Source organism: Salmo salar, chromosome ssa04 (genome assembly GCF_905237065.1).
Source record: "Salmo salar chromosome ssa04, Ssal_v3.1, whole genome shotgun sequence".
NCBI lineage: Eukaryota > Metazoa > Chordata > Actinopteri > Salmoniformes > Salmonidae > Salmo > Salmo salar.
In genome coordinates this window covers 21,048,902-21,064,834 of record NC_059445.1, presented here as the reverse complement: position 1 = coordinate 21,064,834, position 15,933 = coordinate 21,048,902, and the positions used below count along the sequence as shown (strand labels likewise).

The 15,933-nt window shown below is 40.8% G+C and overlaps 1 protein-coding gene and 1 long non-coding RNA gene across 4 annotated transcripts; both read left to right on the top strand.

Moving 5' to 3' along the window:
• Nucleotides 1–306: 306 nt before the first annotated feature.
• LOC123742571 (uncharacterized) lies at nucleotides 307–1,698 on the top strand. Its single transcript, XR_006769729.1, has 4 exons — nucleotides 307–419; nucleotides 514–603; nucleotides 1,378–1,509; nucleotides 1,612–1,698. It is a non-coding gene; the product is annotated as an uncharacterized lncRNA (long non-coding RNA).
• A 3,108-nt stretch (nucleotides 1,699–4,806) lies between these two features.
• Nucleotides 4,807–14,539, top strand: LOC100196560 (ras-related nuclear protein). 3 transcript variants are annotated; one of them, XM_014195196.2, is made up of 7 exons: nucleotides 4,807–5,003; nucleotides 6,851–6,890; nucleotides 8,700–8,784; nucleotides 9,402–9,527; nucleotides 9,734–9,921; nucleotides 13,847–14,017; nucleotides 14,212–14,539. In XM_014195196.2, exons 2-7 carry the CDS (start codon nucleotides 6,864–6,866, stop codon nucleotides 14,254–14,256), a joined length of 642 nt encoding a protein of 213 aa, XP_014050671.2. In that variant the 5' UTR covers nucleotides 4,807–5,003; nucleotides 6,851–6,863; the 3' UTR covers nucleotides 14,257–14,539.
• Nucleotides 14,540–15,933: the final 1,394 nt, after the last annotated feature.

Sequence of the window (15,933 nt, the reverse complement as noted above, 5' to 3'; positions counted from 1 at the left end):
CGGTCACTGAGCTGGCAAACATTAAGTGTGTACACTTGGGCCACTGCTCTACTACCACATGTCTACAACACAAAATCCTTGTGTACAGTGTGTATGTTATCATGTGTCTCTTCACAGTCCCCGCTGTTACATATTTTTATCTGTTTTTGAAATCAAATTTTACTGCTTGCGTGAATTACTTGATGTTGAATAGAGTTCCATGTAGTCATGACTCTATGTACTACTGTGCGCCTCCCAAAGTCTGTTTTGTTTAGGTTAGTGTGTAGTCATTAAATTGATATTGTGTCCATTTTTTCAGATCTGCCAACCTGCTCGGTGGGTGACAGGTAACTGTCTTTCCACCAAGATGTTCCAGGCCTGGAGTGGCAGGCTGGAACTTCCAGAGTCTTGTAGACCTGAAGCAGTGTGATGTGGTCCAGGTAATTATCAAACACACGTATACACACTCAATCAATCACTCGGTTTCATTGTATAATTATTTCAACTTAAGAAAATTGTTCCTCTCTCTTTTAGATCTGACACCCCTATTAGCTCAACCACAGTCTTCACAGCTGCAGTCGTCTGCCCCTGCACCTGCAACACCGGCCACGACAGGTGATACAGGTACAGCATTGCTTTTTTCACCTCTTAGCTGTGTAACCCAAAGCCTAAGTTGCATTGTGATTGGACAAAAGCAATGACTGTACAGCCCCTCCCTAGAACTTTTTTTTTGTAAAATAGAAAATAGAAATGAAAAAGAATCCAGTTGGTAACTGTTAACCCAGAGGATGAAATATAGAAAATAAACAGAATTTTAAAAACTCACAAGTAGAACCTTATAGACACACACATGCACACTCTCCCTCACTTGGGGCTCTATTCAATCACGTCCGCTTTAGCCAACATCCACATTGCGGTTGTTTTGGCGTTGTCTGAGGTGGAACTGTGTTAGAGCTGTCAAATCCACAAGCTGCTCCTGGCATTATACCTAAAGCGGACATTGCCATTGGCTGCACGGAGTCGCATTACCAGAAATCTCATGCAGCCCTGTTTACAAGTTAGAACACTGCAATTTGAGATGTAATCTACACCTCGATTAGGCTGATAGAAATCCTCATTATTTAGTTCAATGATTTTGAATTTGAGTGGTGTTATTTCTATATAACCTACACTTTCTCGTTCTGAACTGGTAACGAGACTAGGGCGGGTGTAGTTTTGTGACAATGATTTGACAGATCCAACGCAGTTACACGTCAGACGCCGCCAAAACATCAGCTATGCGGGTGTCGGCTATCGCCGGTTAACGCTTGATCTGATTGAAACTAGGCCTTACAGTCATTCAGTCTATTTAGTTGTATGATTATTGTCAGTTAAGAAAATTGTGCCTCTGTCTTTTAGATCTGCCAACCCCAGCAGTTCATCTGCAGTCACAGCAGTCGTCTGCTGTGGTATTTCATTTACCGGCTGCACCAGTTCCTACTACACTGGCCGTGAAGGGAGAAACTTTTGAGGATTCCCACATGGATGCAGGTAATTCAGATTTATATTGCATATGCTCACTCACACCAACAGATGTACACACAGGCATGTTGAGCTGTGTACTTACTGTCGCTTTGTGCATCTCTCTTTCAGATCTGCCATGCACTTCACCGCTGCCTGACAACCTCACCCAGAAGTACATACACTGGGCCTATCAAGACCGACAAAGCAGAGATGGGTGGCTGACAAGGAAAAATAAAACATGCACTCACACACATCCACAATGTAAATAAGTTGTAGCTACTTGTTTATTTAATGTTTGCTCCATTTTATTTTAGGATTGTAGAAATCTACTCCTTCATATCCATTCTCAATATCTACATAATTACTCAAATCAAATTGTGATTGATAATATTGTAAAAGACTATGGCTTAATGTTTACAGTTTGAGGATATTCTGTGTGCTTTTTTCTGAGTTGAAAAACATGTCTCCCTCTCTCACACACACATTAGACCCAATGTAAATCAATTGTAATAACTTGTTTATTTTATGTATGCTCCATTTTATTTGAGGAAAATATCTGCAATAAAGTACCTTCACAGTTAAAGCAATGTCTTTGGTTTATTGGATATTTCTCTGAATACAATGTGTGACCAGAAGGAAGTTGGCAGACCTGCAACCCTTGGACTGTGTGTAGGTTTTGTCATCTGGGGCTTAAAAATAGAGAGATGGGGAGAGATATGGGGGGAGGAAAGTAAGAGTGCCATTTAAAGGTTTATCATTAATAACTGACACAATTCTATAATGAATACATATTAGAATAATAATACATAAGAGTGACCAATAGTTACTGTATTGTGATTGTTTATTTACTCAATCAAGTAGTGCCCCAAGGAGGGATCGAACCGTATCTCAAAAGCAGCAGAAAAGGTCAAATAAGGTCACCAAAATTTCCGTTACGGCTATACACGACTGGCCACAAGGTAAAAATCTGTCTTTCTTCCCCTGAACAAGGCAGTTAACGCACTGTTCCTAGGCCGTCATTGTAAATAAGAATTTGTTCTTAACTGACTTGCCTAGTTATATTTAAAATACCAATAGGTGCCCTTCTTTACGAGGCATTGGAAAACCTTCCTGGTCTTTGTGGTTGAGTCTGGGTTTGAAATTCACTGCTCGACTGAGGAACCTTACAGGTAGTTGTATATGTGGGGTATTAAACACTATTATTGCAGACAGAGTGAGTCCATGCAACGTATTATGTGACTTGTTAAGTACATTTTTACTCCTGAACTTACTTAGGCTTGCCATAACAAATGGGTTGAATACTTATTGTTGACTCAAGTGATTTCAGCTTTTCATTTTGTATTAATTTGTAAAAAAAAAAAAAATACATCATTCCATTTAGATGCTATGGGGTATTGTGTAGCCCAGTGACACAAAATCTGAATTGAATCAATTTAAAATTCAGACTGTACCACAATTTCAAAGGGTGTGAATACTTTCTGAAGGCACTGCAGGTGGGAGGGCTTACAGGCTGTCGCAATTTATTAATGCACAAATTGCCTAAATGGGTAATGGAAACACTTCAACCACTTCATTTTTATTCTACTCTGAGTAGTTTATTTAATTTATTTTGCTGTGACGTCATTACGTCCAGCTGTTTATATCGAGAAAAGACTTAAATGGAAACACCGTAGCAGGCAATTGTCGAATATGTATTCAATGCAAACGTTTTAAATGTCAACAGAATCACAGGACAAGTTAATGGAAACATAGCTATTGTTACAACGAGGAGATACTTTCTTTATTGTACAATAGCCGGCACTATGTAATGGGTTTATTATGAAATTAGCTTGTGAGCACCTGAATATGCTATGACCTGAAAGTGTGGTCGCACGCATTCACTTTGTTATTTCTCTGGTAATTTTTGGAGGTTTGCACATTGTAGCGAGCAGCTGGACCATACTTTAAGTTGGAAGTTGCTAGAATATTTCAACACTTCTCATGTAAACTGAAAAAAAAACCTGAAACCCCACCTCTTTAAGGAATACCTAGGATAGGATAAAGTAATCCTTCTAACCCCCAAAAAATAATAAAAAAATAAAAAAAAAAAAATAATCCTTCTAACCCCCCCCCTTAAAAGATTTAGATGCACTATTGTAAAGTGGTTGTTCCACTGGATATCATAAGGTGAATGCACCAATTTGTAAGTCGCTCTGGATAAGAGCGTCTGCTAAATGACTTAAATGTAAAATGTAGAACCCATCCCCAAAGCCAACACATCCTTTGGCCACCTTTCCTTCCAGTTCTCTGCTGCCAATGACTGGAATGAATTGCAAAAATTACTGAAGCTAGAGACTTATATCTCCCTCACTAACTTTAAGCATCAGCTGTCAGAGCAGCTTACCGATCACTGTATCGGTAAATAGCAAACCCAACTACCTCATCCCCATACTGTTATTTATTTTTTTGGCACTTTTGCACCCCAGTATCTCTACTTGACTGTACCTTTGTTTATCCCATGTGTAACTCTGTGATGTTGTTTTTGTCGCACAGCTTTGCTTTATCTTGGCCAGGTCGCAGTTGTAAATGAGAACTTGTTCTCAACTGGCCTACCTGGTTAAATAAAGGTGAAATAAAAATTTACATTTTCTAAACATAATTATGTATTTGAGAGACAAGTGCTCATTGAATACAGTGTACAAAACATTAGGGACACCCTCCTTATGAGTTTGACCCCCCCCCCTTTGCTCTCAGAACAGCCTCAATTCATTGGGCATGGACTCTACAAGGTGTCAAAAGCTTTCCACAGAGATGTTGGCCGATGTTGACTCCAATAATTCCCAAAGTTGTGTCAAATTGGCTGGATGTTCTTCGGGTCGTGGACCATTCTTCATACGCACAGGAAACTGAGCGTGAAAACCAAGCAGCGTTGCAGTTCTTGATGCACTCAAACCAGTGTACCTGGCACCTACTACCATACCCTGTTCAAAGACACTTAAATCTTTTCTATTGCCCATTCACACTCTGAATGGCGCGCACGCCACACACACACACACACACACACACACACAATGCATGTTGCAAGGCTTAAGCTTAAAAAATCCTTCTTTAACCTGCCTCCTTCCTTTCATCTACACTGATTGAAATGGATTTAACAGGTGACATCAATAAGGGATCATAGCTTTCACCTGGATAGTCTGTAATCGGAAGAGGTGTTCCGGATGTTTTATATACTCACTCGGTGTAGTTTACATGTTGTCATCAATCTAAGCCAACCCCGTCTGTTTTGCCCCATAGTTGTGCACCTGTCAGGTTTGTTGCTAAACAACCAACCCGTCTATCGGAGAAGCAGTTTCTGCCTATATTCATATTGTACTGTCTTTGATTAAAAACCTCAACAACCTTCTCTCGCAACCATGTCAGAGATCACGTGATACAGGCAACAAAAAAACGTCACACACATTAGCCAAATTCATCGAAGGTGCTTGAAGGCCCATAGCACCTTTAGCGCCTAGCTAGCTATTCCATCCGAAACCGTGGGGGTAAGTGTGGACGTAAGAGTTTAGAAAATATGATCCATTTACTCTGCCATGTCAAAACACAGACATCAATTCAAATATCTGAATACAGGATTAGAGTTATTGTATTGTGCTGACACTCATGTCTTGTCCTAAACAAAGTTTAGCTGTCTAATGTTAGCTAGCTAACGTTTGATAGCTTGTTAGCATAGTCAGAAGACATTGGTTCCCAGTGGCGCGAGCTAGAGATAGCTAGCATATCAACTTGTTTACACTCGAGCTGCAATTTCAGTGTGTCATGCAAAGTTGTTAATACAACACTTTTGTTTTGGTACATTTTCGTAAAAACAAATGATTAGCTACTGGACCATGTGTAACGCGAAGCCTCATGAAAAATTGCTGTAGCTCGCTAAATATGGGGGTAGGCTGGTTGACTGGACTTCCAATTGCATTGCACATGTGCTGAAACTATAGCACGCTATAACTGCAGCAATACGGTGTGTACAGTTGGACCACTTCCATTAGGCAGGATTCCATTGGCCCAGGTTTATTCGACAAACGCAATGTTGCAAATAAAGTTATTGAAACGGTAGATATAATGGATATTTTCTAAATATAGACAACATTTGTATTCGTATGACGTGTGGATTTTTCTTTAATCTAAATGTCTGTATTGGGGGGGGTCAAGGTGTTATAAACATTGACTGATTTACTTATATGAACTGTAACTCAGTAAAATCGTTGACATTTTTGCATGTTGCGTTTATATTTTTGTCAAGTATATTTTCTATGCAAATTATAATTGTTGACAAAAAAGACACGATGACGTGTTTCTGCACGTGAGTTTAGCTAGCCAACGTCGCCATGACATCGCCTAATAGCGTCATCTGGGATTTCTATTGGAAAAGCAGTTTCTGACTGTCTTGGATACTAGGCTTCGTCATTGTTTTTCAACCTGGACTCTGGGGTAGACGTAACATAGTAAATGTACATTTGTCTCCTTTCCTTTGGTAGGATATGTTACATTTCGTAAGGGAAGGAAATGAATTTGTGGATGTCTGTCATCCATTTCGCATGATATGTTATTAATTACAATTTGTATATGTAATTTGCAATGCGTATATGCGACGAATTACAATGTATTGTGGCTAACTTTATCTAGGTAGCAAACGTTCGTCAGATGGCTAACATTAGTTAGGGGTTTATGGTTAGGGTTAAGTTTATGAGTTAGCATGTTAGGTTTAGGGGAAGGATTAGCTAAGTAGTTGCAAAGTAGTAAGTGTTTCCTAAAATGCTAAATTTGTCCACGATGAGATTCGAACGCTCAACTTTTGGCTTGCTAGACGTTTGCGTTATGCACCTACCCATCCACAACGACCAACCAACCTCCTTTCGTGTTTGCCTTAAGTAACTTTGTCTTATTAACCATGCCATACGTATCACACTAATTTGAGTGGCCTGGATGTATTTTTACTATGTTACGCCTAGTCTGAGACCAGGCTGGTTTTTCAGCTTCTCTCCACCATGTCCAAAACAAAACACATTCATATTGCTTTCCTAGTGCCAAGACAGTCATGTCAACCAAGCATCAATAACTGAATAATATGGGAATTACTCAAGTAGTTAACACTAATAGGACATGGTGTCTGAAGTCACTTTTGGCAGGTATTGTTGTGAAGCCACATCACACCAGCAGCACCCCTTGTGGCTTCCTCTATTGATGATTGATACTGTATTTTGAGCAGAGCCCTATGGTCTCTAGTCAAAGTAGTGCACTATAAAGTGAAAAGGGTGCCATTTGGACACAAACACTGCCCATTATTAACCTGTTCTTCTTCTCCTCTTATTTCAGCGTATAATCACCAACACAGAGAACATACTGCTATGGCAGAACCAGATGTACAGTTTAAGGTGAGTCTTTGACTGTGACTTATGGCACCCTACTCCCTATATAGTGCACAACTTTTGACCATGGCCCATAGGGCTCTGATCAAAAGTAGTGTACTAGACCTACAGTTGCAAGAAAAAGTATGCGAACCCTTTGGAATTACCTGGATTTCTACATAAATTGTTACATTTTTTTATCTGAACTTCCTTTGTTACAACAATGGACAAACACAGTGTGCTTAAACTAATAACACACACGTTATTGTATTTTTCTTGTCTATATTGAATACATAATTTAAACATTCACAGTGTAGGTTGGGAAAAGTATGTGAACCCCTAGGTTAATGACTTCTCCAAAAGATAATTGGAGTCAGCTAAACTGGAGTCCAATCAATGAGACAAGGTTGGAGATGTTGGTTAGAGCTGCTCTGCAATCTAAAAAACACTCACAAAATGTGAGTTTTCTATTCACATTAAGCATTGCCTGATGTGAACTAGGCCTTGAACAAAAGAGATCTCAGAAGACCTAAGATTAAGAATTGATGACTTGGATAAAGCTGGAAAGGGTTACAAAAGTATCTCTAAAAGCCTTGATGTTCATCAGTCCACGGTAAGACAAATTGTCTATAAATGGAGAAAGTTCAGCACTGTTGCTACTCTCCCTAGGAGTGGCCGTCCTACAAAGATGACTGCAAGAGAACAGCGCAGAATGCTCAATGAGATTAAGAAGAATCCTAGAGTGTCAGCTAAAGACTTACAGAAATCTCTGGAACATGCTAACATCTGTGTTGATGAGTCTACGATACTTAAAACACTAAACAAGAATGGTTTTCATGGGAGGACACCACGGAAGAAGCCACTGCTGTCCAAAAAAAACATTGCTGCAAGTCTTAAGTTTGCAAAAGAGCACCTGGATGTTCCACAGCGCTACTGGCAAAATATGCTGTGGACAGATGAAACTAAAGTTGAGTTGTTTGGAAGGAAGGAACACACAACACTATGTCTGGAGAAAAAAAGGCACTGCACACCAACATCAAAACCTCATCCCAACTGTAAAATATGGTGGAGGGAGCATCATGGTTTGGGGCTGCCTCAGGGCCTGGACATGCTTGCTATCATTGACGGAAAAAGGAATTCCCATGTTTATCAAGACATTTTGTAGGAGAATGTAAGGCTCTGTCTGCCAATTGAAGTGCAACAGAAGTTGGGTGATGCAACAGGACAACGACCCAAAACACAGAAATAAATCAACAGAAGAAAATACGCCTTCTGGAGTCATAGTCCTGACCTCAACCCGATTGAGATGCTGTTGCATGACCTCGAGTGGTTCACACCAGACATCCCAAGAATATTGTTGAACTGAAACAGTTTTGTAAAGAGGAATGGTCAAATTCCTCCTGACCATTGTGCAGGTCTGATACGCAACTACAGAAAACGTTTGGTTGAGGTTATTGCTGCCAAAGAATGGTCAACCAGTTATTAAATCCAAGGGTTCACATACCTTTCCCACCCTGCACTGTGAATGTTTACACGGTGTGTTCAATAAAGACATGAAAACGTATAATTGTTTGTTATTAGTTAAGCAGAAATGTGTTTGTCTATTGTTGTGACTTAGATGAAGATCAGATCAAATTTTATGACCAATTTATGCAGCAATCCAGGTAATTCCAAAGGGTTCACATACTTTTTCTTGCCACTGTATATAGGTGTCATTTGGGATACACACTTTGGGTTGGAATTGTTCCTTCGTTTAGCACTAACCAGTACTACATTGGTGTTTAGTTGCTATTCCTTTTTACCAATGTGTTCTTTTAATTACTGTCTGTGTTTCAGCTCGTGTTGTGCGGAGATGGAGGCACAGGAAAAACCACCTTCGTGAAGAGGCATTTAACGGGAGAGTTTGAAAAGAAATACGTTGGTGAGTTTCTTAGAGTCCAGACAGTCCTCAGTCCCCCTTCTCTCTCTCTCTCTCTCTCAGCTTTACATACCCCTTCTTTTTCGTCTTCTGTTTCTTCTCCTTCTTCTTCTCCTTCATAACACCACCATACATTCAATCAATAATCTGACTTAATTCTCTCCTGAGGGAAATTTAGTTTGCAGGCTAACTTTATAATTGTAGACAAAAAAAGACTCTGACGTGTTTCTGCGCATGAGTTTAGCTAGCCAATGTGGAAAAGCAGTTTCTGACTGTCTTGGATACTAGGCTTCATCATTGTTTTTCAACCTGGACTCTGGGGTAGACGTAACATAGTAAATGCACATTTGTCTCTTTCCCTTTGGTAGGCTATGTTACGTTTCGTAAGGGAAGGAAATGAATTTGTGGATGTCCGTCATCCATTTCGCATGATATGATACGAATTGTAATTCGTATATGTAATTTGCGATACGTATATGTTACGAATTACAATTTATTGTGGCTAACTTTAGCTAGGTGGGTAGCGTGATTAAAAAAAGCAATCCATACAAGAGTTTAAACTGTTCTAGATCCCTGAACCATGGCTGACCTGCCCCTCGCTCCCCCTCTTCCCCCTGTAGCGACTCTGGGAGTAGAGGTGCACCCCTTGGTCTTCCACACCACTCGAGGGACCATCAAGTACAACGTCTGGGACACAGCCGGCCAGGAGAAGTTTGGAGGGCTCAGAGATGGCTACTACATACAGGGTACGTCACGTTTGTGTGGGTCACATGTCTGTGTATTGTATTGTAGTATATACAGATTAGGTCACATCCTGTCCTCAGATCTCTACACAATCTTACCCTCTGGTGCAAAATGACTCGGATGGGTACGGGCACCACACATTTAACGATTATCTGATACACACAATTACTCTCCCCCTTCCACTCTTCTCTCCCCTATCTCTCTCCAGCCCAGTGTGCGATCATCATGTTCGACGTCACATCTCGCGTCACCTACAAGAACGTGCCCAACTGGCACCGCGACCTGGTGCGCGTCTGCGAGAACATACCCATAGTCCTGTGCGGAAACAAGGTGGACATCAAGGACAGGAAGGTCAAAGCCAAGAGCATCGTTTTCCACCGCAAGAAGAACCTTCAGGTAACCGTGGCAACGCCAGCCCGACGCACATGTTAAGATACAGTGGGGGGGAGTATTTGATCCCCTGCTGATTTTGTACGTTTGCCCACTTACAAAGAAATGATCAGTCTATAATTTTAATAGTAGGTATATTTGAACAGTGAGAGACAGAATAACAACAAAAAAATCCAGAAAAACGCATGTCAAAAATGTTATAAAATGATTTACATTTTAATGAGGGAAATAAGTATTTGACCCCTCTGCAAAACATGACTTAGTACTTGGTGGCAAAACCCTTGTTGGCAATCAGAGGTCAGACGTTTCTTGTAGTTGGCCACCAGGTTTGCACACATCTCAGGAGGGATTTTGTCCCACTCCTCTTTGCAGATCTTCTCCAAGTCATTAAAGTTTCAAGGCTGACGTTTGGCAACTCGAACCTTCAGCTCCCTCCTCAGATTTTCTATGGGATTAAGGTCTGGAGACTGGCTAGGCCACTCCAGGACCTTAATGTGCTTCTTCTTGAGCCACTCCTTTGTTGCCTTGGCCGTGTGTTTTGGGTCATTGTCATGCTGGAATACCCATCCACGACCCATTTTAAATGCCCTGGCTGAGGGAAGGAGGTTCTCACCCAAGATTTGACGGTACATGGCCCTGTCCATCGTCCCTTTGATGCGGTGAAGTTGTCATGTCCCCTTCGCAGAAAAACACCCCCAAAGCATAATGTTTCCACCTCCATGTTTGATGGTGTTCTTGGGTCATAGGCAGCATTCCTTCTCCTCCAAAGACGGCGAGTTGAGTTGATGCCAAAGAGCTCCATTTTGGTCTCATCTGACCACAACACTTTCACCCAGTTGTCCTCTGAATCATTCAGATGTTCATTGGCAAACTTCAGACAGGCATGTATATGTGCTTTCTTGAGCAGGGGGACCTTGCGGGCGCTGCAGGATTTCAGTCCTTCATGGCATAGTGTGTTACCAATTGTTTTCTTGGTGACTATGGTCCCAGCTGCCTTGAGATCATTGACAAGATCCTCCCGTGTGTTCTGGGCTGATTCCTCACCGTTCTTATGGTCATTGCAACTCCACGAGGTGAGATCTTGCATGGAGCCCCAGGCCGAGCGAGATTGACAGTTCTTTTGTGTTTCTTCCATTTGCGAATAATCGCACCAACTGTTGTCACCTTCGCACCAAGCTGCTTGGCGATGGTCTTGTAGCCCATTCCAGCCTTGTATAGGTCTACAATCTTGTCCCTGACATCCTTGGAGAGCTCTTTGGTCTTGGCCATGGGGGAGAGTTTGGAATCTGATTGATTGCTTCTGTAGACAGGTGTCTTTTTTACAGGTAACAAGCTGCGGTTAGGAGCACTTCCTTTTAAGAGTGTGCTCCTAATCTCAGCTCGTTACCTGCATAAAAGACACCTGGGAGCCAGAAATCTTTCTGATTGAGAGGGGGTCAAATACTTATTTCCCTCATTAAAATGCAAATCAATTTATAACATTTCTGGCATGCATTTTTCTGGATATTTTTGTTGTTATTCTGTCTCTCACTGTTCAAATAAACCTACCATTAAAATTATAGACTGATCCTTTCTTTGTCAGTGGGCAAATGTACAAAATCAGCAGGGGATCAAATACTTTTTTCCCCCCACTGTAGGTGCGTTAGCTGACAGGTAAAAAAAAGTCTCTACAAGTATATACAATTGAAGTCAGAAGTTTACATACACTTAGGTTGGAGTCATTAAAAGTCGTTTTTCAACCACATTTCTTGATAACAAACTATAGTTTTGGCAAGTCGGTTAGGACATCTACTTTGTGCATGACACAAGTAATTTTTCCAACAATTGCTTACAGACAGATTATTTAACTTATAATTCCCTGTATCACAATTCCAGTGGGTCAGAAGTTTACATACACTAAGTTGACTGTGCCTTTAAACAGCTAGGAAAATTCCAGAAAATTGTCAAGGCTTTAGAAGCTTCTGATAGGCTAATTGACATAATTTGAGTCATTTAGAGGTGTACCTGTGGATGTATTTCAAGGCCTACCTTCAAACTCAGTGCCTCTTCAAACTCAGTGCCTCTCAGCGAAACGAGTCCTATATCGACATAACCTGAAAGGCCTCTCAGCAAGGAAGAAGCCACTGCTCCAAAACCGCCATAAAAAAGCCAGACTACGGTTTGCAACTGCACATGGGGACAAAGACCATACTTTTTGGAGAAATGTCCTCAGGTCTGATGAAACAAAAATAGAACTGTTTGGCCATAATGACCATCGTTATGTTTGGAGGAAAAAGGGGGACGCTTGCAAGCAGAAGAACACCATCCCAACCGTGAAGCACGGGGGTGGTAGCATCATGTTGTGGGGGTGCTTTGCTGCAGGAGGGACTGGTGCACTTCACAAAATAGATGGCATCATGAGGGAGGAACATTATGTGGATATATTGAAGCAACATCTCAAGACATCAGCCAGGAAGTTAAAGCTTGGTAACAAATGGGTCTTCCAAATGGACAATGACCCCAAGCATACTTCCAAAATTGTGGCAAAATGGCTAAAGGACAACAAAGTCAAGGTATTGGAGTGGCCATCACAAAGCCCTGACCTCAATCCCATAGAACATTTGTGGGCAGAACTGAAAAAGTGTGTGCGAGCAAGGAGCCCTACAAACCTGACTCAGTTACACCAGCTCTGTCAGGAGGAATAGGCCAAAATTCACCCAACTTATTGTGGGAAGGTTGTGGAATGCTACCCGAAACGTTTGACCCAAGTTAAACAATTTAAAGGCAATGCTACCAAATACTAATTGAGTGTATGTAAACTTCTGACCCACTGGGAATGTGATGTAAGAAATAAAAGCTGAAATAAATCATACTGTATACTATTATTCTGACATTTCACATTCTTAAAATAAAGTGGGGATCCTAACTGACCTAAGACAGGATTTTTTTACTAGGATTAAATGTCAGGAATTGTGAAACGCCTTAGCCAAATACATTTAAACTCAGTTTATGTAAACTTCCAACTTCAACTGTATGCCTCAGCTGGAGTGCTGTGTCTGCAGTGTTTCTCCCTTCCTTGGTTCCTTTTTTTAGATGGGAGAGCTAAAATAGCATTTAAATAGCTAAAATAGATTTGATTAGATAGTTTGGACACAATCTCATTCAAGGGGTTTTCTTTATTTTTACTATATTCTACATTGTAGAATAATAGTGAAGACATCACAACTATGAAATAACACATATGGAATCATGTAGTAACCAAAAACGTATTTTATTTTATATTTGAGGTTCATCAAAGTAGCCACTCTTTGCCTCTTTGCCTTTGCCTTGGCATTCTCTCAACCAGCTTCATGAGGTAGCCACCTGGAATGCATTTCAATTAACAGGTGTGCCTTGTTAAGTTAATTTGTGGAATTATTTTCCTTAATGAGCCAATCAGTTGTGTTGTGACAAGCTAGGTGTGGTATGTGGAAGATAACCGTATTTGGTAAAATACCAAGTCCATATTATGGCAAGAACAGCTCAAATAAGCAAAGCGAATCACAATCACCCGACCTCAACCCAATTGAGATGGTTTGGTATGAGTTGGACTGCAGAGTGAAGGAAAAGCAGCCAACAAGTGCTCAGCATATGTGGGAACTCCTTCAAGACTGTTGGAAAAGCCTTCCAGGTGACTACCTCATGAAGCTGGTTGAGAGAACGCCAAGATTGTGCTAAGCTGTCATCAAGGAAAAGGGTGGCTACGTTGAAGAATATCAAATGTATTATTTTGGTTACTCCATGATTCCGTATGTGTTATTTCATAGTTTTGATGTCTAAACTACTCTAAATTGTAGAAAATAGTAAAAATAAAGAAAAACCCTTTGAGTGTGAGTGAAAGAATGAGAGAGCGAGAGAGAGCCTGGATAGAGATGACCATACCTAATTGACTGACTCTCCACTTCCCCATCAGTACTACGACATCTCAGCCAAGAGTAACTACAACTTTGAAAAGCCCTTCCTGTGGCTGGCCAGGAAGCTGGTAGGAGACCCCAACCTAGAGTTTGTGGAGATGCCAGCCCTCGCCCCCCCGGAGGTCGTCATGGACGCCTCCCTGGCCGCGCAGTACGAGAATGACCTTAAAGTGCGTACACGCATGCAGATGACACGCATGCAGAACACACACACATGCAGAAGTCGCACACGCTATACACCGTACACACACACAGGCTGGATCAGTGTTTGAAGTGTTATTTATTTTAATTGTTTTTATTTACATCAGGAACTTGCATACAAGTATTTAGTTTTACAGGTGATACATTTTCCTCATGCCTCCAGGTTGCCGCAGAAACTGCTCTTCCAGATGAAGACGACGACCTTTAACCTGTGACCTTGCTGGCCTCCAGTGTTCTGAGAGCGTGCCCTATTGCTGACCTTAACCCTTGACCTTTAATTGTAAAAGCCTTCCCCAATGTTTTGTTTTTGTGTTTCAAAGTGAAAATGTGTGTCTGGTAGCGTGAAGCTTTCAGTAGAGACAAACAGGAGTAGAAGTTTAGACTGCTGAAAGTAGGCATTACTCAAAAGACTTTGTACGCTCGCTGTACTATACTGACTAAGGGTGATATGAAATCACACTAAATCAAAAATAAAACGTTTTCGAATACAATCTAGCTGCTGTGTCAATTCATGTGAACAGAATCGGTGTGTGACTGGAATTTAGCAAAAATTACATTTCACTTGCTTCGGGTCTACCTGATTGATGTTTGACAGCATTTTATTCTACAGAGGTGGCTGTGGTGTGGTTGACGGGGAATGAAAATGTCCAAGTTCCACAACAGTTGTATAGTAAATACAATAATCCATTTGTACAGTGCCTTCAGAAAGTTTTCGTACACCTTGACTTATTCCACATGTTGTGTGGCAGCCTGAATTGAAAATTGATTAAATCAACAACAAAAAATGGTCACCCATCTACACGCATCCCTGTATCACAACCGGCAATGTTTGGGAGTCCCATAGGACGGCGCACAATTGGCCCAGCGTCAAGGGTTTGGCCGATGTGTGCCGTCATTGAAAATAAGAATTTGTTCTTAACTGACTTGCCTAGTTAAATAAAGGTTCAATAAAAAAAACAATACCCTGTAATTACAAAGTGACACTTTTTTTATTTATAAAACAATATATACAAAATGTAGCAAGTATTCACACCCCTGACTCAATACATGTTAGAATCACCTTTGGCAGTGATTACAGCTGTGAGTTTTTCTGGGTAAGTCTCTAAGAGCTTTGCACACCTGGATTGTACAATATTTGCACATTTATTATTTAAATTCTTCAATCTCTGTCAAGTTGGTTGTTGATCATTCCTAAACAGCCATTTTTAGGTCTTGACATAGAATTAAGTGGATTTAAGTCAGCTAACTAGGGCACTCAAGAACATTCAATGTCGTCTTGGTACGCAACCAGTGTATATTTGGCCTTGTTTTTTAGGTTATTGCCCTGCTGAAAGGTGAATTTGTCTCCCAGTGTCTGTCGGAAAGCAGACAACCAGGTTTTCCTCTAGGATTCTGCCTGTGCTTAGGTCTATTCCATTTAGTTTTATCCTAAAAACAACTCTAGTCCTTGCCGATGACAATGCTTGAAAATATGAAGTGGTACTAAGTGATGTGTTGGATTTGCCCCAAACATAACGCTTTGTATTTAGGAAAATAAAGTTAATTTCTTTTCCACATTTTTTTTTCCTATTTTAATTTAATGCCTTGCAAAAGGATGCATGTTTTGGAATATTTTTATTCTGTGCATCCTTCCTTCTTTTCACTGTCATTTAGGTTTGTTTTTGAATGACTCCACAATACTATGTTAACTTTCACTGCTATGCAAATGACACACAGCTGTACATTTCGATGAAACATGGTGAAGCCCCAAAATTGCCCTCGCTGGAAGCCTGTGTTTCAGACATAAGGAAGTGGATGGCTGAAAACGTCCTACTTTTAAACTCAGACATAACAGAGATGCTTGTTTTAGGTCCCAAGAAACAAAGAGATCTGTTGAATCTGACAA

Excerpts from the sequence above, each read along its gene's own strand:
- LOC100196560 (XM_014195196.2), top strand. The coding sequence starts at position 6,864 with ATGGCAGAACCAGATGTACAGTTTAAG. Across the intron at positions 8,785-9,401 it reads GTTTGAAAAGAAATACGTTG|CGACTCTGGGAGTAGAGGTG; the intron begins GTGAGTTTCTTA and ends TTCCCCCTGTAG. Across the intron at positions 14,018-14,211 it reads AGTACGAGAATGACCTTAAA|GTTGCCGCAGAAACTGCTCT; the intron begins GTGCGTACACGC and ends TCATGCCTCCAG.